This window comes from Gymnogyps californianus, chromosome 4 (genome assembly GCF_018139145.2).
Source record: "Gymnogyps californianus isolate 813 chromosome 4, ASM1813914v2, whole genome shotgun sequence".
Taxonomy (NCBI): domain Eukaryota; kingdom Metazoa; phylum Chordata; class Aves; order Accipitriformes; family Cathartidae; genus Gymnogyps; species Gymnogyps californianus.
Window position 1 is genome coordinate 67,276,312 of NC_059474.1, and position 24,594 is coordinate 67,300,905.

The 24,594-nt window shown below is 36.5% G+C and overlaps 1 protein-coding gene across 2 annotated transcripts in view; it reads right to left on the reverse strand.

Annotated features, from left to right (window-relative positions):
• Nucleotides 1-4,267: 4,267 nt before the first annotated feature.
• Nucleotides 4,268-24,594, reverse strand: part of DCLK2 (doublecortin like kinase 2) — a 94,581-nt gene continuing 74,254 nt past the window's right edge. For both annotated transcript variants that reach the window (XM_050895408.1, XM_050895407.1), the window contains 8 exons: nucleotides 21,194-21,313; nucleotides 19,304-19,450; nucleotides 16,893-17,026; nucleotides 15,505-15,582; nucleotides 13,731-13,827; nucleotides 11,758-11,838; nucleotides 10,433-10,549; nucleotides 4,268-5,670 (listed from right to left, as the gene is read on the reverse strand). In XM_050895408.1, the coding sequence (XP_050751365.1) occupies nucleotides 5,449-5,670; nucleotides 10,433-10,549; nucleotides 11,758-11,838; nucleotides 13,731-13,827; nucleotides 15,505-15,582; nucleotides 16,893-17,026; nucleotides 19,304-19,450; nucleotides 21,194-21,313 (996 nt within the window). In that variant the 3' untranslated portion in view covers nucleotides 4,268-5,448. The remainder of the gene's footprint in view (nucleotides 5,671-10,432; nucleotides 10,550-11,757; nucleotides 11,839-13,730; nucleotides 13,828-15,504; nucleotides 15,583-16,892; nucleotides 17,027-19,303; nucleotides 19,451-21,193; nucleotides 21,314-24,594) is intronic.

Sequence of the window (24,594 nt, forward strand, 5' to 3'; positions counted from 1 at the left end):
GAGGGTTAGGATATTTGTGTAGAACTTGAGATGAGTCACTTGCTTGGATTTCTCATGCGATACAACATCACATGAAATCCAAAATAGTTTACTTTTATGCAGAACCAACTTAAGATCTTCAGTAAACTAATACAGTTAATGATGCATGTCTGTGCTTATACATCATAATTTAAAGCTGCTCTTTAAAAGCTCTGGATCAAAAACTGTAGGAAATGGTTTCTGATTTTGTTTAGATGTACTGAAATTCAACTACATTTAACCTAAAGCCCTGCAATTCAAATACAGCCAGTCTCATGAGGAAAAAAATGGATTAAAACATATGAAACAAAGTTTGAAAGAATAAATTCTAACTTGTATCTGTAAATAGTTTTAGTTGAGACTTCTTATTATAAAGAAGCATATTATTCTAAAGAGTATGTGAAATATTTCACAACTTTTTATAAATTATGGGAGATACAACTACTTTCTTGTAAATGAATTGAGATAATATCAGAAAGCATAGTCTTGAAAACAAAAAGATTTGTACATTTAGTAAAAATCTGAAATTACATACAACTTCGTACTTGGGACTGCATCATATAGTCAACTAATTAAAGACATTTAGATGTGTGCTTTGGAAATTATGCTGTATTGCATGGGAATAGACGAAAGGAGGTTTTAAAAATGTGGTGCTTGCTATTTGCTAAATGGACAAAGTTTGAGATATGATCACTTACTATTTTCTTCAAGTTCGTCTAATTTTTTTCTTCCCACTGTTGCTTTGTTTACTGTGTATTGTGAGCTCTGAGCTGCAAAATGCTGTAGCACAACTCAGTCTAGTTGTGTGTTTAGAATTTGAGGTATTGAGCAATAGATATATCCAATAACAGATAGATGACTTTGCAGATTGCTTTTGCATTTTGCTTTTTTTTATTGTTTATCCTGTGTGCTAGGGATCCTTTTTCAAGCAAGCCCCAGTAGCTGCAAAACCAAAATCTGACCATTCTAAACAATAGAGCTAGTGTCTTTTTAAGCAAGTGTTTAAGCGTTCGGTGTTTAAACACTCTAAACTTCAGTATTTCGTATTAATTGGCAAATATTATTTTGGGGAGAAGGGAATAGTTGCTGGTAATTCTTGGTGAAGCTGTGCTTCTCTGAAACCTGCATCTTACACGATTCTTGCTCTGGGCTTTCCGTTTCCAAATATGACAAAGGCACTTTAAAATTCAAATGCTGTTTGAAACAAAATCAAGAACAGAAGCAACAGCTGAGGAAAAACTTCTTGGTGGGTGGTTGCATGGCAGCTTGCTTCTTCAGTCTCTGCCCTGGTATTTTTTTTACAATGCTAATTTAGTTTAAAAACACAACAAAAATCCCCCTAGAAAGGATTCCCCTGACAGAAAAGCTCAACTAGATACCTATTTGTATGCATTAGACATTGAAACTGATTGCAGTAGGAGTGTTTCATTTGCTTGCCTTTTTTTAATCTTAAAAAAAATTAGTTTTACTTAATCAGCATTTTGGATAGGTTACTAGTTTTGTGCATTTCTGTTGCTTTCCAATTGCTGTTTGAACGTAGCTTGAAAGAAATAATGAGTAAATGCGAAATATAATTTCCCATTTTAAAACTGTTAAAAACAAGGATAATTGATAAATATGTATATTTATGTAGAAGTGAATAAATACTTCAGTAAATTTGCTCTATCAATCTGTAATAATTAGACCAGTGACTACTGGGGGGAAGAAAGATACGAAAACCAGGCTTAAATGAGACTTTTAAAATAAAAATTTCCTGCTTGCTGCATAAATTTATTGGTTTAGCCTGAGATGATCAAAATCATTTCTGTGAATAGGAATTTGAACCCCTTTTTGGTAATCGTACAGGCAGTGGTATAACAAGTTACTGCTTCCTAGCTAATGGTTTTTTTATTTCAAGTAGATTAGGAAAATGAGAGGTTGGTCTTCCCATAAAGGCCAAAGCTGTGATCCCTATCGGAAATCATATACAGGATCTTGCTTCTGATCTCCTCGATGTACACCAGGGTGCTGGAGTGTCTCCTGTATCACCAGGGCCCTCCAAGAGGTAACACGAAGTGTCTGGCACCCGCTGAAGGATGCCTGATCACTTGTATCGTGTATTTTGGCAACCTCTTTCATAAACACTCAGTGTGATCTCTAAGCATAAAGCAAGAAAAATGGCATTGGATGTTACTTGCTGAAGTCACTGTTGCTGCCATAGTCTTCTCGCCACATACCTAAATCGTAGAACCTCTATTTTTGAGAGAGGTTAATTAGGTCTTAGAAGACCTGCTTCCTTGAATTAAAAGACTGAACTTTCTATTCTTAGCGACTAGCTGTAAGCATGAGCCAATACTTGATGAAAGTAACATCATCATAAAACACCATCTACCTGAATGTATTTTGACAATTATTGTAAATAATTTTATGAGTTCAAGAATGGGGGTAATTATCTGTAAGGGTGAATTTTGATGGAAATCTCAGTGAACTTAGTGTTACGCTGATTTACAGCAGGGGAGGATTCAGTTCTGGGATTTCAAATCTAGAACTGCAGGAATTGGCTCCATTGGGATATATGAACAACTACTCACGTTCAAAGGAGCTAAAAAGACCGGGGATTTTTAAAAAGACTTTTTTTTAATAATTCATTTTTAAAAATGTAGGCATGGTAGCAGTTGTCTGTCACTGTTGAGTGTTTGAAAAAACTGACATTTAATCAATATCTATCAAAATGGTACATGAATTTCAGCTACTTTTATGAAACAAAAAAGGTGACAGTCCTCTGACAAACATATAACTTGAGTTTACAGTTTCTATAGTCATTTCTTTCCCTTTATAGCAGACAGCATAGTTCTGTTTTAGAATATCTTTTCTATATTTGCCTTCTTCCAGCAACTGATGGTTCTACAAAGAGAGAAGATTAAATGAAAGTGCAGTAGATAACAAACCGAACATAATACTTATGAGCCTTTATTAAGTGTTTTAGTGTTAACCAACACGTCTTTATTTTTATATTAAACTGTGATACCCTGAGCAGCACAAACATACCACCTATGCGCCCATAGATTTAACATCTGTGGAACTAAATGTAGGCATGGAGTAGTGATATAACTTTCCTAAGGTCATACACGGAGTTAAGAACTTGCCCAGCTATCCCATGTTTTGATCCGATTATGTTGGCCACATGATCATCTTTTCCGGCTGTCATCACTATTTTTAAATAGGTGTTTTGGCATAGTCTATCATCTGCCTCTGCTCTGTGAATCAAAATACTTGTCTAAGAATGGTTAGATGTTGATCAGTCATGAACTTAGGGACATGAATTCAGGGTATGTATGTCTGTCTTTACTTTCTTCTTCCATGAGACAAAGTAATAGTTTAGAACTGGCAGCTGTTAACCAGGCAAATTATCATCCTTTCTTTTATATATGCATGAGGTTTTGTGGAACACAACTTGTTAGATACCTCTGCTAATCCATGACAGTTTTTTAGTTTGTAAAATAAATATCTAGGCCTTGCACAGCTGAATAACCATCCTCTTAGAAAAAACAGAACTCAACCCAGCCTTCATCACTTTGTTGCTGCTCCCTCTTCACTAATCTCCCAATTCAGTAGTCTGTCACTGTCTTCTCTGCCAGGGGCTCCCTTTCCTTGCTGTAGCCCGCTCCATCTGAAATCATGCATCCTTTCTTTAGCTTAGTCTAAGACTTGTTACAGAATTTACCAACTGCACACACGGCTAGCTAATGGACTCTCGCTAGTTTCTGTTCTGAGTAAGGTTAGAGTGTTATCCTCATGTTTTTACACTATACCAAAATATAAATGTACATAGTTTTATACAAAGGCCATTCCCACACTCATCTTGAACTTACTCCAGTGAACCCGTAACAAAGTTAATTCACAATGACTGCTTGTAGCCCAACCTTTTTATCATAGTTTAAGACATGTAATATGTTTTTATACCTTTACTACCCTTTTTTTGCCAAGATGCTATACATCTTTCAGCTGTACCATGACCTGAAGTTATCAGTTGGCATTTTTTGATCTTTAATTGCCTCTTCAAAAGTTAAAATACTCATGTTCAGTCATGTATTACCTGTGTCTTCCACAGGAGTCAATGAACTTTAAAAGGTTATGGGAATCCCTCAGATTAATTTTATGAAATCTTTTTGGTAGGTACCTAACTGGTCAATCTTTCCAGACAGAATAAGACAACATTTTCACTGACAAAGTAACTGAGTTCTCAAAGAAATGAATGACTTTTTTTTTAATGAAGGAAGTTTATTGCAGGTCTTTCTTTTACAATTCTAGTAGAAAGTATAGCTAAGAAAGAAAATGAACTATGACCAATTCGTAAGAACGAGCAAAGGAAAAGAATAAGCTGAATACATACTATATTGAACTAAGCATTATGGTAAAGATAAAACCTCATCTATCTTGTGACTGCAGATTAAGGATAGCTGCTCCCCAATCCTTGTTTCCAGTGCCTGCACCAGGTGAATAGGGGGATAGCACTGACAAACCTCTGATAGCTATTGATGGCAGCTATTTGTAGTAGCTCACCCTAGAACTAGGAACTGCTCCGTTCATCCTAGCTTAGATAACATGCAGCAGGCTTTCCGTTCACAGGTCCAAAGTCATTTTATTTTATCTAATAGGTAGTCTGACCCTGGAGAAAGGTGTGGATGGGACACTTGCGGTTAGGATAGAAAATGGCTAGAACAAAAAGGCTTCCTTGACTCCAGTCTTCGTTACAAATAAATGTCCAGTGCTCATGTTTACATCCCAAGTCACTTTATTTAAATTCATATTATCTAAACACTACCCTGCAGCCTGCAAGTCAGATAACAAACCTGATGCAAAAACAGCCATCCTTCCCTCTACCTCCATTGTTTGTCTCATGATATTTTACAGTTAGTCCACTAAAAATTTTTTGTGAAAATTTGCCTCTTCAAGTTTAGTAGAAACTTGGCTAAAAATAGAGGCATCAGAATAGAAGGTGAATATAAGTTTTCTTCCCTTGTCTTCCTCTCCTACTTCTCTGAGAATCCTCATCAGAAGAACAGAACAGGGCCTGCTTGTAGAGGTGAGGCCAGGTAACTGTTCATTGTCTCACTGCTCGTATAAAAATATGGTTAGCTACACCATAAGTTAGTCTATTTAGAGCCCAAGGCTGTGTGAAATGCAGTTCATTAAACTAACACAGATAACTTAAAAATCATCTAACATTGCCAGAATCTTTCCCCTACCGCTGTTCTCAAGACAAGGGCAAAGAGCACTCAAAACGCACATTCACTCACCCACTATTAGAAGATCAGTCTCCCATGACAGAGCCTGCCTTGGGCTCACCACGAGAGGGTGCACACAAACTGAAAACAAACTGTCATGTGAAATGAAAAGAAATTGTGGCGAGAGTGCAGGGAACTTCAGTTGGGTTTGGTTTCATCAGTCCTATGCACCAGGCTGATCCCCAGCTAACTCAGGAGATACTGAGGCAGGGAGTGTGGGGGATCCGAGTGGCTCAGAAGCAGCAGGGAAGAGGGTCTTGGACCCAGCCACACGAGGATCATCAGCTGCAGCAGTAATTGCAGAAATTTTCTCCATTCCAGCTCTACCAGAGTCCTGACAGCGCTTGCTGCAGAAAATCTGACTCTCTTTATCTAGAGCTGTGTTCTAAAAACAAACCAAAAAAACCCAAGGCAAAATATGAAAAGAGCAGTTAAATCAAAGCCCTGTCTTAATTTAAGCGTTAAAACAATCTACAAGACATTAAGTGCATGCATTAGAGCCAGAAAAAAAGGAGAAATAACATTAGAAATCTTATATATAATTAATTGTAGCTTTTTGTGGTGCTGACTTTGGAAAACATAAGGAAAACATATCTTCCTGACATATGTTTGCCATGATGGTGCGAGTGTAAAATTTTGTCTTGCAAGTCTGATGTGGAAAAAAAAAAAATGACGTGTTTATGATATGACAGGAACTCTTCATACTAGCTATTAGCAAAATTTATATACCTGTTTTTGCAGACAGAAGGAATCGCATGATGCTTAGTGAAAACTTAATAATACATTTTCTGTAACAAACCATGTGGTACAGAAGTGTATCTGTTTGTGAAGATGACAGATGAAAACCTAACGATTTTTTCTGTCTTAAAGAAAAGGGTCTACTTTTCTGCTTATTGTTAAGAGTAGGCAAATGACCTCTCATGAAGCTGACACAGTGAAAAAATGCATCATTTCTGAATAGTATACTTAAAAATTAGTTTACTGGAGAAGAGAATAGGAGGTTAGAATGAAAACTGAGACCTCTATAGTGCAGTAGGTGGATTATCTGGAGTATGTGGTGTGTCTGCTGAAGCTGACAACTTTCATACCCTCTGAAGGATACTGCAAGTTATATTAAACCACAGTGTAATGTTTAATTGCTAGTGGAATGTCTAAAGTGACCTAGAGGGAAATCTAGTAGTTCCTGTGTCAAATATATACATCAAAATTGCTTTCTAAGACTTGGAGGGACAGCATAATTGGTCTTGTTTCACAGTTTGAAGGCTGATAATGATCATTATAAATCCATATACTTCTTGGCTTAACTATTTACTTTGTGGAAGATCTTCAAGTACCAGTGGTAATACAGATTTAAGTTAATACAGATTAAGTTCTTTGTAGTTTATTCAGTTATGTAGAATGGTGCAAGGTACACTTAACTCTGGTCACGTACAACTCGGGCTTTCTCCAATAATCCACAAATGTGTGACACTTGAACTGAGGAGCAGAGCACAAATACATGTTTCACCTTTGTGGCACCCCCTGCATATGTATGTGTAAGCAGTATATGACACTGTTATGTGGAAATTCATGAGCTGGGATGTGCTAATTGTAAAGTAAGGTCAGGTGCTCTGCCTTTTCTTTAGCAATTTTGGTTTTTTAATTGATTGCTCAAGAGGACTTGCTTTACTAATGTGAAAATTTCTACGTATTCTTAGTGGAGTTTGTCTAATACACTATTCACAAAAATATGTAGATACTGAAATAATTTTCTGATACAAGTTAGATTTAGCATGGTTTTTTTTTCTTTTTTTTTTTTTCAGATGTGGTTTATTGCATCAAAGTCATCAAGGACAGCAGAAATAAGGTACTTAGCCTCTTTTTTCCAAACTGATCATATAGCTTGGTAGTGAAAACTTATTTCATTATGGGGTACCTGAATTCAAATTTCCTTTTTACCTGACTTGGCAAAGACAGCTGGGCTAGTATCTCCGATTTCTCAAATAGAGGACTTCTAGAATTTGCAGGTATACGGATGGTCGGTTGTTCTGGAATCAGTCTCACTCAGACTCTCCTGCTGAAACTGTTCTATTTTGTATAATGATGTGGCTGTGTGCTGGGGCAGAGGAGGTAGCAAGTGGCCTCATGGTACCCCTCCTCCCCGCAAGGCCTTCCTGCCAGGCTTTTTCAGACCAAAGTACTGAGTATAAAAGTTCCCAAATTTAGAGTGTTTTGGTTGGTTGGTTTTTTGTTGTTTGTTTGTTTTTTTTTTTTTTTTTTAAATCGAGTTACAACATTAGTCTACATGCATACAGGTACAAGGAGAAAATTCAATAGTACACGATTGAATCCTCTACTACTAACAATCGACTTTGCAAATGGAGCATGCAAGAAAATGACTAGCTGAACTATATCTAGGCTTTTGAGTTTAGCTATGATGTGCAGTAGTTGCTGCTATGCTGGCAGGATTGCATTTCCTCTTTTGCTTGCTGGAAAAAGAGTTGTGAATAAACAGGTTTCTGCTATTTCAGTGGCAGGATAAGTTATTTAAAAGGGAAAGGAAATGCTTTCAGTTCATGCTGATGGTGATTTTTCTCCTGTGCTGTCCTCACTGCAGCCTCTGATAGATGTCACGCCTTGCACATAGCAATACATACCTATATGTAATGCAATTTAGGATTTTTTTTTTTAAAGATTGAAGAGGAGGCTTAATTTTACTGTTGCTAAGTAAGAATATTTTCTATTAATTTAGGACTGATTACCTTCTGACTAGCTCTGTAATACCATAAAGGCTGAAGTGATAATTAAAATTTTTATTTTAAATGGAAAAAATGCTTATTTCAGTGGTTTTGGTTTTTTGGTTCTGTCTTCGTAGGATTCTCATATTTTTCTAATTGCTTTTGGATATTGTAAGATACACACATGCACAAAATGACTCCCGGGGAATAGACCAAGATATGTCTGAGGAAGTAAAAAAGAGCTAGTTATATCACTGTTTGCTTAGAATATTTCAAATATACATCACTTAATACAGAAAGCTTTTTTGTGTTTAAAAGATTTTCCTTTACTGTTTTTGTGTGGCTGTAAAGCTCTTTCCACTTCAGACTGGCTGAGTTATTTCTCCTTTCTTCTTGGTAAAAATGGAGAACGTCTATTTTTTGTGCAGCAGCACAAAGCATTGCAGTTAGTACGTACCATTGCCTTGGACCTACTCAGAGGAAAGCAATGCAGGCATTGGGAAAGGAGGAAAAAGGAAGGAAGCAAGGGACAGAAACTAGACTTACTTTAAGCAGAACTAACACAATTGCAACAAATTTAGATTTACAGAACATTTTGAAATTGACAAAAAAAATCAGTAATGAATTAACAGCAACATGCGTTTAGGGGCAGAAAGATTCTCCTGTGCAAGAACACTGAAGTAGGTATGTGCAGTTTTACTTATCTGCCACATGATGGTATTATCTGCATTGGCCAGATGACAATATTTGAATGAAGTGATGCTAAAAGGGATTCCATTAAATATGCAGGTGGACTGACATAGCAATGCACTGCAATACATGAGAATTACAATACTGTGCTTGTCTGAATCTGAATGTTTTTAAGCAACGAGTGCTAGTACAAGTGAAGAACTTCTTAACATGAAGTAACTAAATTTCAATGCTCTGGATAAACCAGGGCAAGAATAACAAATTGGGGGCTTAACTCTCATTAGATTACAGTGTTTTGAACAAGAAGTTACTTTTCCCTTCAGCAATAACTGGGAGCTGCATTCAGAAATAATTATGCATTTACATCCTCCCGTACCTGTTAGAAGGAAATAAGGCAGGAAAAGGGAAAATGAAAAGTTTTAACAAGATGTACTTTCCTGGCTGAAGGAATGTCAGTAGCTAACAGAATCAGAAAAAACCCACACCAATAAGAAGCCAGAAGCTACGCTGTGTCAGAGATCTGAGACAGGCTTAAGTGGCATGCAAGTTGGAGAGGGGCTGAGAGTTAGAATTAAAATTGCACTTATTACATATAGTGCATTTTATACCAGTTTTCAGCTTCAGGCTTATCCATAGTCTCAACAGTATAAAGAATGAAGCTCTGAAGTCCCTCTCAAACTGTCAAGTCAAACTGTCAAATGAAATGCAGACAACAGCATGAACCTGAAATCCATTTTCTGACTTCTCTCACTTTTATTTTTATGTTACCACTTTTCCTACATTTAAATCTTTGGCCTATTTAATTCACAGAAATGTATTTGCAAAAGCATATATGTATGCAGAAATATTTACCTACTTTCAGATGATTAAAACAATTCTTTGTTAACATAAGTGGGCCAGACTTTGAGAGTAATTGATACTAATGGGGAGGGGTGGGGGTGGAAATCACTGTTTTGTTACTACCATAGATGGTTTTATTTTTCTTTTAGTAACTGAAGATACTCTCTGTGCGCAGTGTCCGTCCTTGCATGAGACAAGAATGGACCACAATAAGAACAGAATGGCAGTTTAATCTCTATAGCAATTGCATATTCTCTGCAAAAGTGACTGGTCAATTACAAGTGCAGTTCTGAATACTGATGATTCATACATCTGCCTTCTGGAATTACTGTTTATGTAAGTTCAGCTGTAGGTCATCAGGGTTCCTTTGTATGCTTTGAAGAAAGTTCCCCATTAGGGAACAGAAAAAACATAGCAGGGATTAGATTGGGACAAAATTAATGTGGTAAACATTCAATACTATGAAGAAAGTTTCTGAAATGGAGTCTGGTTTCCTGGCATGCGTAGTGTTGAAAAACAGTATGCTCAAGATCAAGCAATACTTGGTCGGGCAGAGGGGAACAGCTTACTTAACTAACTAGGTGGTCAGTATGATAAAAAATCACAGTTTTTATAATGAAAGATTTCAAATCTTTAATAAGCTTCATTTCAAAATACAACTACTTAGTGTTTACATGTTTCTGTTTGAAAGCTTGTTTTTATAGCTTAGCTAGCACACTGCGATAGACTCGGTTGCTCTCAAGCGATGATGAGACAATCCACACTATACATAAATAAAGACTAGAATTAGACTATTCTAGCTTTGCTTTTGCTATTCTTGCATCACACATGCTCATAGAGCACTGTTAGGAAAATATGCAAAGTATAATATCAATGTATGAAAATGTTCATTTCTCTTACCATGATGACAGAAACCCCAGCAGATGTGTTATTTTGCTTGGGTAGGGTGTTATTAAAGTGCTGCTTCAGTTTACCTGTTACTTCAGCTTGCATATTATTCTCCTGGGAAGCATCATCCTGTATAAGAATAAACACAATATTCAAGTTAGTTAGGAAAAAACCAAAAGTATGTTTGAATGTAACTGAGTAAGAGAGAAGTTTTCTACTATCCTCAGGTACTTCCTGCTTTTTAATGTGAAGTAAGTGTTCAGACAGGCAGCCCAAAAGTGAATGCACTCTGCTACATAAGATATAGTTCAAATGGGTTGAGACAAATTACAGAGGAAAGCAACGTAGCAACCACTGTTTTATATATGAACTTCTATTTCTTAAAATGCCATGTGACGCTGTATACTTTCAGTCCATTGATTTGTCCCACAATTATAAGCTGCAAGTTTGATTCAAGCATGTTAAAAATAACATGCTTGAAATAATGTTAAAAATAGCCAAATGACAAATATGCTTTTTTTCTTTTAAATCAGCATTTTAAATGGTCCATCATGGCCTAAGTGTGGAAACATTATACAGTACCATAAATACGTTTGAGAGGAGCTGCTATGCATAGACACACTCGTTATAGTTGTCTTCTCTTGTTTGAGGGAACTCCACAGATCATATTCAGTCTCTCTTTTAAAACGTGTGTGGAAATAAACATTGACTACATACATGTAAACCTAGTATTTATTAATAATGAACTGATTTTAAATCAATAAGCAATGCACTTTGGTGTTCCCCATTGCTGCTGCCCAAAAAGATGAAGGACCCAGCAGCCATCAGCTTAGTGTCTATGTTAAATTAGGTATTTTATTTGCTAATTTTATTTCTCTTATGAAGCTTGAAGTGCTTCAAGAAACAGGAGATCGTACTGTAAGTAGCATTGCAGCAAGTAAGATGCCAACACGCACAACAGTGCTTCCACATACACATTTTTGAGATGACTGTTTTCTAGGTTGAATGTAAAATAACAAAAAAGATGCCCAAGTCACACATCTGCCTGTCATGTTATGTTTAAGCAGGGTTATAGCAACCCCCAGCACCTTCTAATCGCAGTCAGCAAGGGATACCTTCACTCTAGTCTTTCAAAGCACAGAAGCTAACAGTGCTGTTAGAGCTGAAGCTACCTTCAGACTCTTGTTGTTCTCTTTTATGTCGAAATGGGACTAGTGGTTCAATAAACAGAAGTGGGCATAGCAGAAGTGTATCGCCGCTTCTGAAAACTACGCCTTAATGGTTAGATTTACAGATTTAATATCAAATTAGAGACAAGTAAAATGTAATTTACTCACTGACACCCAGGGATGGCTTAAGATCTGTGCTGCTGTATATCGGGCTTCAGCATTCACATGTAACATCAGGCTAATTAACTCCTTTATTAAAAAAAAAAAAGAAAAAAGAAAAAAAAAGAAGAGTTTGAGGAGAGTGGGGAAGGATATTACAATGGAAAATATTGTTGCACTACGGTCTCCTCAGTGCAATTTTCTTGCTACCTGGGTGAAAAAAAAAACCAGCTTACACTGATACCAGTGTGACTTTAGCGGAACAAAAAATCTGCCTTTTAGGTTTGAGTATACTGGACAGCTTATTTCGTATCAACTTCGTCATTGTATTCATGTTTCACCAAGTCTTTTGAAACCAGATGAAAAGGAAATGTTAAAAAAATCAGCTATAATGTTCCAGTTTGTTCTCTATATATTCATGCAGGTGACCTGCACGAAAACAAACCTGGGGCAGATAAGATCCTCTTGAGCAGTGTACATGCACATAGTAACAATACATGAAGAGCACAAACCAGAGGCAAGAAACTGCATCTGAAATTCAAGAAACTGCTGAAATTATTTGAAAACTATGTTCTCTTCTGTGTTGCTCCAGAAGAATAAAAGACATTTAACTCATTTCATCAGCTAAGGATCACCTTGTATAGGAAAAAGCAGATAGCTAGAAAGAGAAAAATGCTTAATTCTACTAACTATATGGTTAATCCCAAAAGATTTGATATTGTGGCTTTCATCATATTTTAGAGGCACTAGAGCAGATGTCTTTAGCTTTATCAAATACTTCCATAGGCCTTCCATTAACGGTGCCTACAGATACGATAAACCTTAAGAGGTCATTGATACAAAGCCGTCAGTAAAATAAAATTTAAAAAAACCCAAAACCCCAAGCCAACTTTCTTCAGTTGTTTATTCATTCAAGTTTCTTCTTATGCAACTAACAACTAGTTTACTGGTGTAATTCCTGGTTCTATGAGCCTACTAAGACAAATATGTCCCCCACCCAAATGAACAACTTCATGTACTTGGCACCATATCCCCCCCTGAGAAACCTCTTATAGCCTCCAAATTGTCAGTCTTCATATTCTTATCAAGAGTATTTCAAGGAGATTGTTCATCACTTCAGTTTTGGGAAATGGCTTCTTCAAGCAGATAACAACATACCTAACTGAGAGGTTTCCCAAACAGCCAAGTTATTTAGTCTGTGTAAGTCTGAAGTGAAAGATCACCTTTAGTACCAAGATTGAGGGCCTTGTTTGTTCAGAATGCGTGTCTGGAAGAGTGTGAGATGACTGGACCTTGGGAAATGTTGGCAAATGGATAAACAGCCATTGGGAAATGCAGAAAAAATGCAACTTCTCATTGGCTGGATAACAAATAATCTCCACTTGCTAATTAGAGTCCTCAGGTATCATTCAGAGCACGCTACTGAATTAGCTTGAGAAGTGGGGTTTAAAAGTTGGAATCTTTCTCCTACAGACACAATCATTTTAAATACAAATGGCAAGGATAATACAAGAACTAGTAGCAATGGCAAATCAAGCTGGCTGCACCTCTTGAAAAGTTCTAATAACTGGCTCAAGTAAAATAGGAACAAATTATGTCAACTGCATTCAGTCCACCTAGCAATAATTTTTCTTTTTTAAAAGAGTGATAGGAGGGAAAAATTCAGAAAGACACTTATTTTACAGCTGAAGCACTGAACCTGCTATAATAGTCCATCATTAAGTGAACTGAATAGCATGTGATGTTCATGGAATGCAATTGGCATTCTGCTACACTTACTTACTTACTCAGACAATAACATGATGGCCTGCAAAACCTGAGCTTTCATCAAGCACTGTCAAGCTAACTAACTAAAAAGGCACAGCAGCTGGAAGAGTGGGTAAGAGTCTGTTCTGAATCTTCATTTCTGCCTTTCCAACAGAGCTCAGTCTTTTCAGTGGCTTGTCAGAAACACTATTTCAGGTTGGAAAATGTATCAGTACCTTTGCTGAATCAGTGATGTTATCCCAGTAGGGAGAAGGAAATTCCAGCTTCCCAACAAGTATCTGATCAAAGAGGTCCTCCTGAAGGTTGTTTTCACTGTAGAACAGCAGTAATGAAAAAGATCATAAGAAAGAAGTCAATTTGTCATGCAAATTTTTAACTTGATTTGGGAATGGAACAGAAATGATGTTATATCAACTACTATAAATGCATAATTTGCAAGCTTATATACTGGCAGCACTTTTGAGGTGTTTGCCATAGTTACACTGTCAGGAGTGACGAGAACAGAAAAACTAATATATTGAGGTGAAAAATATATATTGAGGTGAAAGGACTTCCACTGGAATAGAGACTGCATAGCTAATGTACAGGAACAGGAAAGGTGATTAAAAAATAAGTCACTTGCCAGCCTAGTTCTAAATGACCTGCTACAGAAAGCATATGATAGGGGGAAGAAGCGTAGTGAAATGAGCCTCTTCTCTTAAACTATCACAACAGGAGAATTTTCAAAATCCAAAGAGGAGATATGGAAAATACATGATACATTTAGTTTACTGAGTATTGGCAGGCTACTGATATTGAAAAGATAAGTACTTTTGTATGAAAAACATGGTATCATGAATATTCAGGGATCAATGGCAGCGGGTTTTTTGTTTTTTAACCCCTTGTCCTGGTTAGAAACCTTGTTTTTTAACCTCTTGTCCTGGCCAACAAACCTTGTTTTTTAACCGCTTGTCCTGGCCAACAAATGACACCTCTGTTTGTTAGCCCTAGCCACTGTGAACATCCACCCAACCTATTTCTGTAATGAACAATTTACCTCTTGGGTTGGTTTTGCAATAAATATTTATTAACCTTGGTTAAGACGTGATTCTAATAGCATGGTATGGACATTCTCCATGCCCAACCCCCAAACGCTATTCAAAGCAATTGCCATTTGTATAAAACATATCTTTCAAAACATATTTTCAGTTTTAAACATGAACTAACCACATGCAAAAACTAAATACCTAAACTAAATGATAATTTTTCCATTGACAATTGTTTATATTGTATTCTTTGCAAAATATTCTTATTCAGTCTGGTGATTTTTAGTTAAAAACTAAGTATTTTGCTGTAAAAATGGACAAACAGACTGTGCACAAATAACTTACAAGTTACGAGGAGAATTCCCTATTAAAATATGCCAATTCTTTCTCATTCCCTGGGAAAAAAATTGCTGAGGCACAAAGCATATCCATTTGATTTTTAGTAGAACGCATACATATTGTGACATTGAGTAGCAAGAATCATGTTTGCAAACTCCATTGCTCATACGACACTTATCAAAAAGATTAACAAGGTTAAAAATGCAACATAAGCAAATTCTTACCCTCACCTCAGTTTACCATTAACCTTCACCCTCAACACTACAAACCAGTAAGCTGCTGTGCCCAAACAGAAACACTAGAGGGCAAAGTATACACGTTCATTGAACTGGGATACACAGCAGACAAAAGGAAAAGAAACTATGCCCTCACACCACCCTATCCCTGCACACAGCAGTAAACCAGTTGCTCCCTTAGAAAAATAAGTAAATAAAATTGATCCCAAAACCTGACAAGAGGGACAAGTGAAAACAATTTTTAAAAAGGAACAAAAAGATAAAGAAAATGTGCCAATCTAATAATTTTTTTTTTCCCAGGATGCCTTCTTCAGGAAGATAGGTAAGACTTGCTCAGAAAGAACTTGGTTCTTTACTATTTTTCCCCTTTGACATATAGGGACACTCACCTGCGAAAAGGTGGAAAACCACATAACAGTATGTATGTGATCACACCTGCAGCCCAAATATCCACCTTTAAGCCGTATCTGAGGAAACAAGACTGTGTTACTTGTGCTGGATTAAAAAAAAACGTCATTCCAATCAAACAATTTATTACATTTACATGAATATATATTGAGAATCTGTTCTAAGTTACTTGCTAGTGATGTGGAAATGTATTTTGTACCTAAGCATCATTTTACTTAGCATCCTTCACGATCTTTAGGAAACCATGATAACATCGTTTTTCATTGATTTTTTTTTTTCATAAGCCTCAAGGCCCTCCAGGGTCTTCTGAATATACTCAGATTCAATTCAGTATCAAGGTTTCCCAATCCAGAACCACAAATGATAAAAGACAAGGATGTGCTTTCTCAGTCCCCGTATTGGAGTAACTATCTCTAAGGTTATCATGTGTTGCTAAGCAACAAGAAAGATACCAATTCTCTGGTCTCTTGAGTGAGCAACACAGGGAAAAAGAACCGCACTTCTCTTTTAAAGCACAGAAATTAAAACACTAGAGGTCAAAAAGAGGTCTTTTTTCCTATTCTTTTCTATCCAGTAGATTCAGTTTGTCAAAATCTAAAACATCCAGATGAAGTGTGCTTTGACATTTGAGCTCACTGCACCTGTGAAATATTTCTCGATACGACAAATGCCCTGAATAATGCTTGAAACAATACAACAAACCTCCCTCCATTAGGAAGACCAAATTCAGAATGGTCACAGCTATGGCAAGAGTCAGCTAGCATGGAATGGAGGTCTAATAGGTCTAAAAGGAAAGATGACTTGTGAAATTCTACCATTTTACAAAATTACTTTGTATTTATGCAACCACCTGTTAAATACAGAAAAATGGGGTTGTTTAATTAAACCCACAGTTATCAAATAGCACATGTCACCAAAACAAGGTCACTTGAATCAGCATGATCTAATTAGACCTGCTCTGAGAACAGGTTTAGACTAGGTGACCTCTGGAGTCTCTTCCAATATAAATGATTCCATTTCTAACATAAACACTGTGTGTGTTTGTCCATTTTTCCCCAAGCAGCTGCCACGGCTGGTGCAATGGGATCTGAACAGTGAGGTGAGGCAGGGAACACAGACCAAAAAACTCCCCTGCACCAGCGCTGGTCCTAGGGAGATGGTAAGGAGGCAAAGGTGAATTCTGGGAGCAGGGTGAGCGAGGAAACTGGCCTCTTCGAGGAACTGAATGATGCCTGTTTTCTCATAGGTGGTTTGGTTACAAAAAGATGGAGGACCATCCTATTAGAGCATTCTAGTTCTTAAAAGAGTTAGGAGCTACCTGCCAAAAATAACTGGTTACAAGACCTATGTCTTAGTCAGTCATCCTCACCCTGTCTCTGCAATGATTTCTGGAGCCACATATGTGGGTGTACCACAGACGGTATATAAAGGTCCTTCAACCACAGTCGCCAGTCCAAAGTCTCCTAGCTTCAAAGACTTGGTTCCGTCTGGATATTCACATACCTAGAATCAGCAAAATAAAAACAGAATGAGGAGGAGAACATCTGCATTTTTTAAATCCTTGAATTTGTTTGGAAAATAATAATCATCACACTGAGAAGATAGGGAAAAAAGGTAACTCCCACAGCCCTGTAAGGAAAAAAGAGAAAAAAGGTATGACCACTGACTGCAACAGTGCAGCTGGAGCTAGTGTTCAGTGGAGCTGTCTGCCAGGTATGTAGGTCAGACCATGATATAACCTCAAGCAACTAGAGGGGGAAAAGAAAACCCAATCCTAGAACGCTGAGAAGTTTTAAATATATTAAGAAAAATATAATACTATACTTCCATTTGATTGGGACCTAGAGTTTAAAATGGGATTGGCAGCTACGATCAGATTTGTTTAACATCTCTCACTAACTTAGCATAAATCTAGTCAGTTAGCATACTGGATATTTCATAGGCAAATGTTTTCCCTAAGCTTAGTCTAGACTAGTTCAGTACAGGAGTGAGAAAGCTGACTGAGAAGTGTTTAGGTTTCTGTGCAGACCCAAGTGCATCGTACCAAAAGCTCCATAAAGAATCTAGCACATCTTGTTCTGAGTCATTTTATTGATGAAAGAAGCTAAATTTTAATAGAAAGGAAAGTGTTATACGACAGTGATAGCAAGAGTAAATCAAACCAGACCAACAGTAAAGGAAACATCCCTAATAAATTAATCTCGGTTTTGTTCTTAAAGTAAAATGTTTATGTTAACATGATTTCAATAGGATCTAGTTTCTAGAATGTAGGACTCCAGAATGGCTGAATTTATTTGGTTTCCTCAAACAACTGAATACTGCTAAGGCAGCAATACCTTCCTTCATTCCCCTGTGTAATTCATATCATTAATGGAAACACTTGTTCTCCTTGATATAACACCTTCATATGTGCTATTACTCTTACAGTTTGTATTTTTAAATGCATGACTAGTAAAGAGAATGTAATTCAGACAGCTGGATGACCCTGTGCAAAAGAACTAACTACTTGCAATTATAGGTAGCAATTGATGGGAATTATTTGCATTTACATTCAACACCAGTATGTTATCTTAACATTCTGCCACTGTCAATCACAGTGAATAAGATTTGCATCTGTTGAGTAATCGCTTTAGGCTTTCTAGGCAGAAAGGACATTTGTGCCTATTTATAACTGATTCAATCACTAATGAGAGCTTAAAATTTCTTTGGACTGGCTGTGTTTGAAGATGCACTGATAATAAGTGAGACTTCCACCTTCATTTTCTTTAAGTGCCATGTTGCCGTGACTACATTTTCCAGGAGAAGCCCCCCCCCCCTTCCTTTTGCTAAACAATCTAATTTATTTGAGGGCTTATTTAAATTGCTAAACACTGTCAGTGGAATTAGTTGGGAAAGAATTAACTATTAATTGGAAAATATTTTCAGTTTATAGCCCTATCCTTGTAATAGTTCAAAATCCCGTCTAGGATAAGCCATGACTCCTACTCTAGATGCCACCTCATTAAACAGGATTGACAAACACCACAGAAGGCTTTAAGAAATGCCTCCCAAGTGTTGATGAAAGCTACTAGCATTCCTGATGACAGTGGCTCAAGCAGGGGAGATTATGGCCCTGTTCGTTCAGTGCACGACACGTAATATCTAATACCTAATATGTAATACAAGTATAACCTCTGTGTATAAGCAAGATAGCACGCTGTTCCCATTCTGTGAACTGTAGTCTAAGCAGTTCCCAAAGCAGACTTCATGGTAATTCTTGTCAACACAGTTATTTTATGTCTCTGCTGAAAACAAAAGTAGTCAGTCCCCTAGGACAAAATAAATGTATATACAGAGTTAATTCATGGCTAGAATACTGGTAAATCATCAGAAAGATGTTCCTACTGTGACACTGAAAGAAAAAGAAAAAAAAATTGCTTGAGATAACCATATGATCATTCAAAGAAATGGCACTCAGCCCACCTTTTCTCCTACTTGCAAACTATAATAAATAATTCATCGACATAGCTTTAAAATTCATTGTTTTGTGAGACAATACTCCTGCTTATCCAAATGGCAGCCAATCAAAATGTAAATAAAGACAGATCTAAGGATGGGTTTGAGCACAGCTCACGTGGGTTATGGTGATTGCTATCTCATGGCAGAAGATTTATTTCATACATACTTATTCTAAATTAATATTCCTGCTGTTCTCTGCTCAGCTCCTTGACATTTATATACAAGCATTTGCATTAATGAGAACAGAGTAAGAGAAAATATTAGAAAATAAAGGGGACATACCAGGAGATTTTCTGGCTTGATGTCTCTGTGCACAATGTTGAGACCATGAAGGTATTTGAGTGCACTGGCTAGATTGTAGACCATTGCACTCCCATCTCGCTCTGTATATTTTGTAGAAGAAGTGATAGCATCGAACAGATCTCCTCCCTAAAGTAATGGAAAGATAATAGATCACTACATGAAAAATAATTAAGATGATGATATTTCATAAGCCACGTAAAATCTTCCTGTACAAAAGGCATGCTCAAATGCCTGTTAAACAGGAAAAAATTTATTTTGCGGAAAGATGATCTTGTCACCAAGATACTGGATTGGGACTTGGGTCATCTACATTAAATTCTCAACTGTACTCCAGGCTTCTGGTGTCTGAGTTTGGGCAAATCACAGCTCTTCTCTGTCTTGATTTCATTCTATTGATCTTCCTACCTTTGATCACTCATATTACCTACAGGTACAGGCACACAGTTTCCCTTTTCTTCATCTTAGCAATATAATACCTTTACATAGCAAAAAACAGCCCTGATTTTGAGTAAAGCCTAAAGTAATACAAATTAGCCCAATAATAAAAAGCCTAACGTAACAAATATTCAGCAATTTTAATGAACTGCAAATTGGAATTTCTGTAGATATAAATAAATATAGCTGAAGAAGGCAAACAACATAAGCACGATCTTTACCAACCTAAATGGTTCTATGATACACCAAAGTGCAGAACCTACAGGTGATTTCTGAATGTGCCAGTTGTGCAGTCTCTGATTATGGATGCCCTATTCCTCTTGGAATACATAACAACATGTAAGCGAGTTACTGATGCAGCATTTCCAGTCTTTGCAACAAATTTTACGTGGGCGTCTCTATGATGGTTACCCTGGATACATCTGTAGGAGTGATCTGTCTGAGCTGTGGGTGGCATTCCAAGCATTTCAATACACGTGGAAGAGAAGCAGCAATTCAGGAAATACAGGCCAAGATGGTGGTGTATTAAAATATAAAAAAAATACTGTCTTAAAACCAAAAAAGCCTCTACTATATAAAAATAACTTCTAGAAAGGAAGAGAAATGGGTAGGCTACAGAAATTACAAATTCAACAACTACAGACTTTCTTTAGAGGTTTCCCAGGCTGGCAACCATTCTAGAGGGGACTCTTGAATTTCACAATGTTTCAGACAGAAATAAAAAGTGATGATGATGATATATATTATTTGTATCCGACATGCCTATCAAGCTGATGTGCAGTGTTCCTGTGTATGTACAGAACACAGACAAGAGAGTGCATGACTAAAACTTGATGCAACTTGTGTATTTGGTTCACAAGGTGACAGCAAAATGAAGATTTTTGTTTTCTCTGTATATGTATGAAAGCAGCATCTATTTTCTGGTGAATTGGAAATAAGGCAAGTGAATGTTCGATATAAGCAAAACAGGTGAGATTTTTTTGAGTTTTAATTTTGCTGGTCCTTGAGTTTAAACTATTCATTGTATCTATTGTCTACTAAGAGAAATTCATTAAAGAGAGTTTGTTTCTTTAAAGCAAATTATTAAAGATATTAGTGAAGTAAATGCAGGCGTTCTGTCAGTAAATGCATATCACTATTACCCCCACATATTGTAAACATGATATAAAAACCACTATCCACTTCTCTCTAGACTGTGCACATTGCAGAATTACCTCAAATCTGTGTAAATAGTCTAGTTACAACTGAGGAGACATAAATTCCATTAACATAACTGATTGACAAGAGTATTTGCATGATTAAAAATGCAGGTTGCCACTGAAATCTTATCGGATTATGTCTCCCAAGATCTTAATGTTCCTAGATACTTCTCAGATTTCACACCAACACAGAGAATTTAAAAAAAAAAAAAAAAAAAAGTCATCTTAGTCTTACCTTGACCAGCTCCATCACCAGATAGAGTTCTGTTGGGGTGTCCATTTCCTCTATAAGCATAATGATATTTGGATGCTTCACTCGACGCAGAATAGACACTTCATTTTCAATCAGGTGTTCCTGTTCAGAAAGGAGGACAGAAGTTTATCTAAACAGACATGAAATTGCCAATTCACTTTTCCTTTGATCAGCTGACCACTGATCACTTGATCAGTGAGCACTCTTTTTGCTGTTTAATTTATATAGCAGAAGGTTATTTTCAGATGCTGGATTTTAAGTTGTATTTTAGCCCAACTGTACTTCATAATTGACCAAATTAATTTAAAATACCGTATTTCACACACATAACCAATGGGATATCTCTGAAAAAAGACCCCAGAACATGACAGCAATTCAGGAAGTGCAGATTATATTCTTATGTGGGTATTATGAGGTGAAATTAAGTTCAGAACCCCCCCGCCCCCAAGCTGGATCATTGTAACCTGCCACCCTCCCATCAATAGTTAACATGTTCTTGATCCTCTCCAGCCTTCACCTCTCATTTAGCGTAGGTTACTCAAGGACAGATTACCTAGGATTTGTTTTCAAGGACTTTATTTTTTAAAAAAGTTGTGGATTATATACAGGAAAAATATTATAACTGCTTTGGTTATGGATTTCAGTTCATTTTATATGTATGTTCAGATTTACAATCTGCAAAATATGTAATAGCTCAGTTAAGTCGTTGTGGCTCCAACAGCTAAACAGCACACAGATTGAGTTTAATTTTCCCTTCCCTATACTTCTGAGGAAGTAATGTCTTTCAAGAACAAATTAGTTTCAGAATGTTTTGTTTTCTAGAACATCTTAGCACTTGGTTAACACTGGAGAGTGAAGAAAATTGCATGCCCCTTTCATGTGAAGAATGATTTGCATTTTCCTTTATAAATACTGGAATACAGGTATTGTATTTAGGTTCACTGCAAAATAAGTAACAATGCTTGCATAAAACACTAGTTTCCTTACACTTTGGCAGATAACAAATCATGTCACTGGACTTGGAACTTATTCATGTTTAATGCACTGATTAGTAGCATGCACTTCATGCATTTGTGAGCAGAACACTAGAAGTAGATGGGATCCACTGTGCATAGGCAGTGATTGAAGATCTTACGCTACTTCACCTTCTATTTCCAGGGTTATTTATGGATGCATTGTGTTTTTGCCAAAGCTTTATGTGGCTATGTAACTCAGAAACCACATGCCATGTGTGCATCTCATTTCGTGAGAGTGTGGTGCGCATATACGGGTTAAACAGTCACACCTTTGAAATTCAGTTTGAAAGAGCATCAATTGTCATTCTGAACAAACATATGTCTGCTCCAAGCAAAGTGCTCTGGAGAAAAAAAACAAACAAACACGAAGCAATTTTGTTAAACACAATGCTGAATCTCATCAACAGACAAAAGTGAACAGCCACAGCATACTAAGCCTTATGGATGGAAGCCTGTAAATTCAAAACTAGCATTAAGAGTCCAAGCAAAAACTAGAATCTTATTATAGCTTTTTCTACCTAAAGAACAGATAACATATTAAATTTATTACATCCATTAATTACAAGTAAGGCACAATAGCTTTACCTGTGCTTTCTTTGTTTCACTTGACTAAATTGTTAATTGCTTTAAATAAAGCTCAGGCATAAGTAATGTTTATTTAAAATAAACAATAATAATTTTTTTTAAAAAGGCTCCAAAATGTTGTTGAGCTACTAATACCTGTCCTCAAAATGCTGACTAATATGTAGTTAGTTATTTTCAGCTACCCCACTGTATTGCTATATTTTGTCACGTAAAAAAATAATAATTCTCAAACTTGTTATAATGTTTTCCTGGATAGTGCAATATAGATTTCAGTCTACATTAATATGATCTATTTACAGAGAAATTATTGTATAATTAACATTTAAGCCACTTGTGGAAAATAATACATTAGTCAATTGGATTCAAGTTTTAGGACATCCAAGATAAACTGCTAGAGAGCAGTGAGCAACATACAAGACATGCATATTTGGGCCAGATGGGTGTTTTTAAGGCAGGGCTTATTTTGGCATGTGAAACAGAGTGAGGAAGGAGTAAGCTGTAGCAAAATTTAATTATTTTCTTTGTTGGCATTCTTCGTGGACAGTTCTGCCACTGCCCTAACAGGTATAAACATCTTCCTAACAACAGTCCTCTGCTTGTACGTACACATACATCTGTACGTAGATATACGGACACAGATCCTTTCAAAACAGACAAGTATACATCCATGGCATTGATTTTTTTTTTTTATTTGTTTGTTTTAAAGCAGTGAGAACAATAAATAGAAAATACATCTAAACTCTGCTGTATAAAATGGATTGTCTATCTCTAGATCATGCCAATTTATGATACCTAAGCAGCTGACTCAGACAAGTAATAAAAAACATCTAATGTTGCAAGCTGTACACATCACTCAAAAGTTTTCTTTTGGAGTGAAACACGCCGCGTCACCCTTCGCACAGCCGAAGAAAGGGCAACATTTTAATCTCAAAAAGGCAATTAGGCACTTGTGTTTATACATTTTTAAGATTCTTTTCTAAATCTTCCCTTAAATAAACCTAGAGAATATGGGATAAAGTGATAGGGAGGTGGGAACACTCATCTCCTAGCACCTAATACACAATTTAAAATCTGCATAGATAGAACATTTCTGTTTGAGGACCTCTACTTAAAGCAAGTCATCACAGCAGGTAATGCATTAGTGTACAGTAATATACAGCTCCTTACCATACAAAGAATGTCATACAGACTTGCTACATCTTTCTACAAGGGCACATTCAACATTTGGAGCTCTGAATTACACTTCAGAGCAGTTACTCTATGTAACTGACAAAAAGGGTACCTTTGAATTAAAACCTTGACTTGGTTGCAAACTTACCTCCAGAATCATTTCAGTGCAATCATTTACATAAAAAAATAAGGTGTTGTTTGCATCAAAAAGTCCATCTTTTCAGTCATCCTTGAGAGAATGGCATATTTCCTACTCTCAAAGAGACTTTAATCCAGAATTTGATCGCTAATTAATACTGTGCCCTCAGTGTTCTTTTAGCTAACCCTAAACTACGATCCATCTGATTCATAAGTTCCCCAAGAGCACTTTGTTTTTAAGGTATTGCAAATCAGTGAAAACAGAAGTATTTTATTTGTTGTTATCTATTCCAACACTTAGTCTACATTCTTGGCTGTAGGTTGGAGTTTTTTTCTTCCTTTTTTAAAATCTCTGTACTTGGGAGGAAGGCGAAGAAGAGGTCTGACACTCTCAGATATTTGCTTCGATATGTAACATGCTGTTCCGCTGGAGAGACAATTTTGGACTTGTTTTTTTTGAGCTTGAATTAAAAA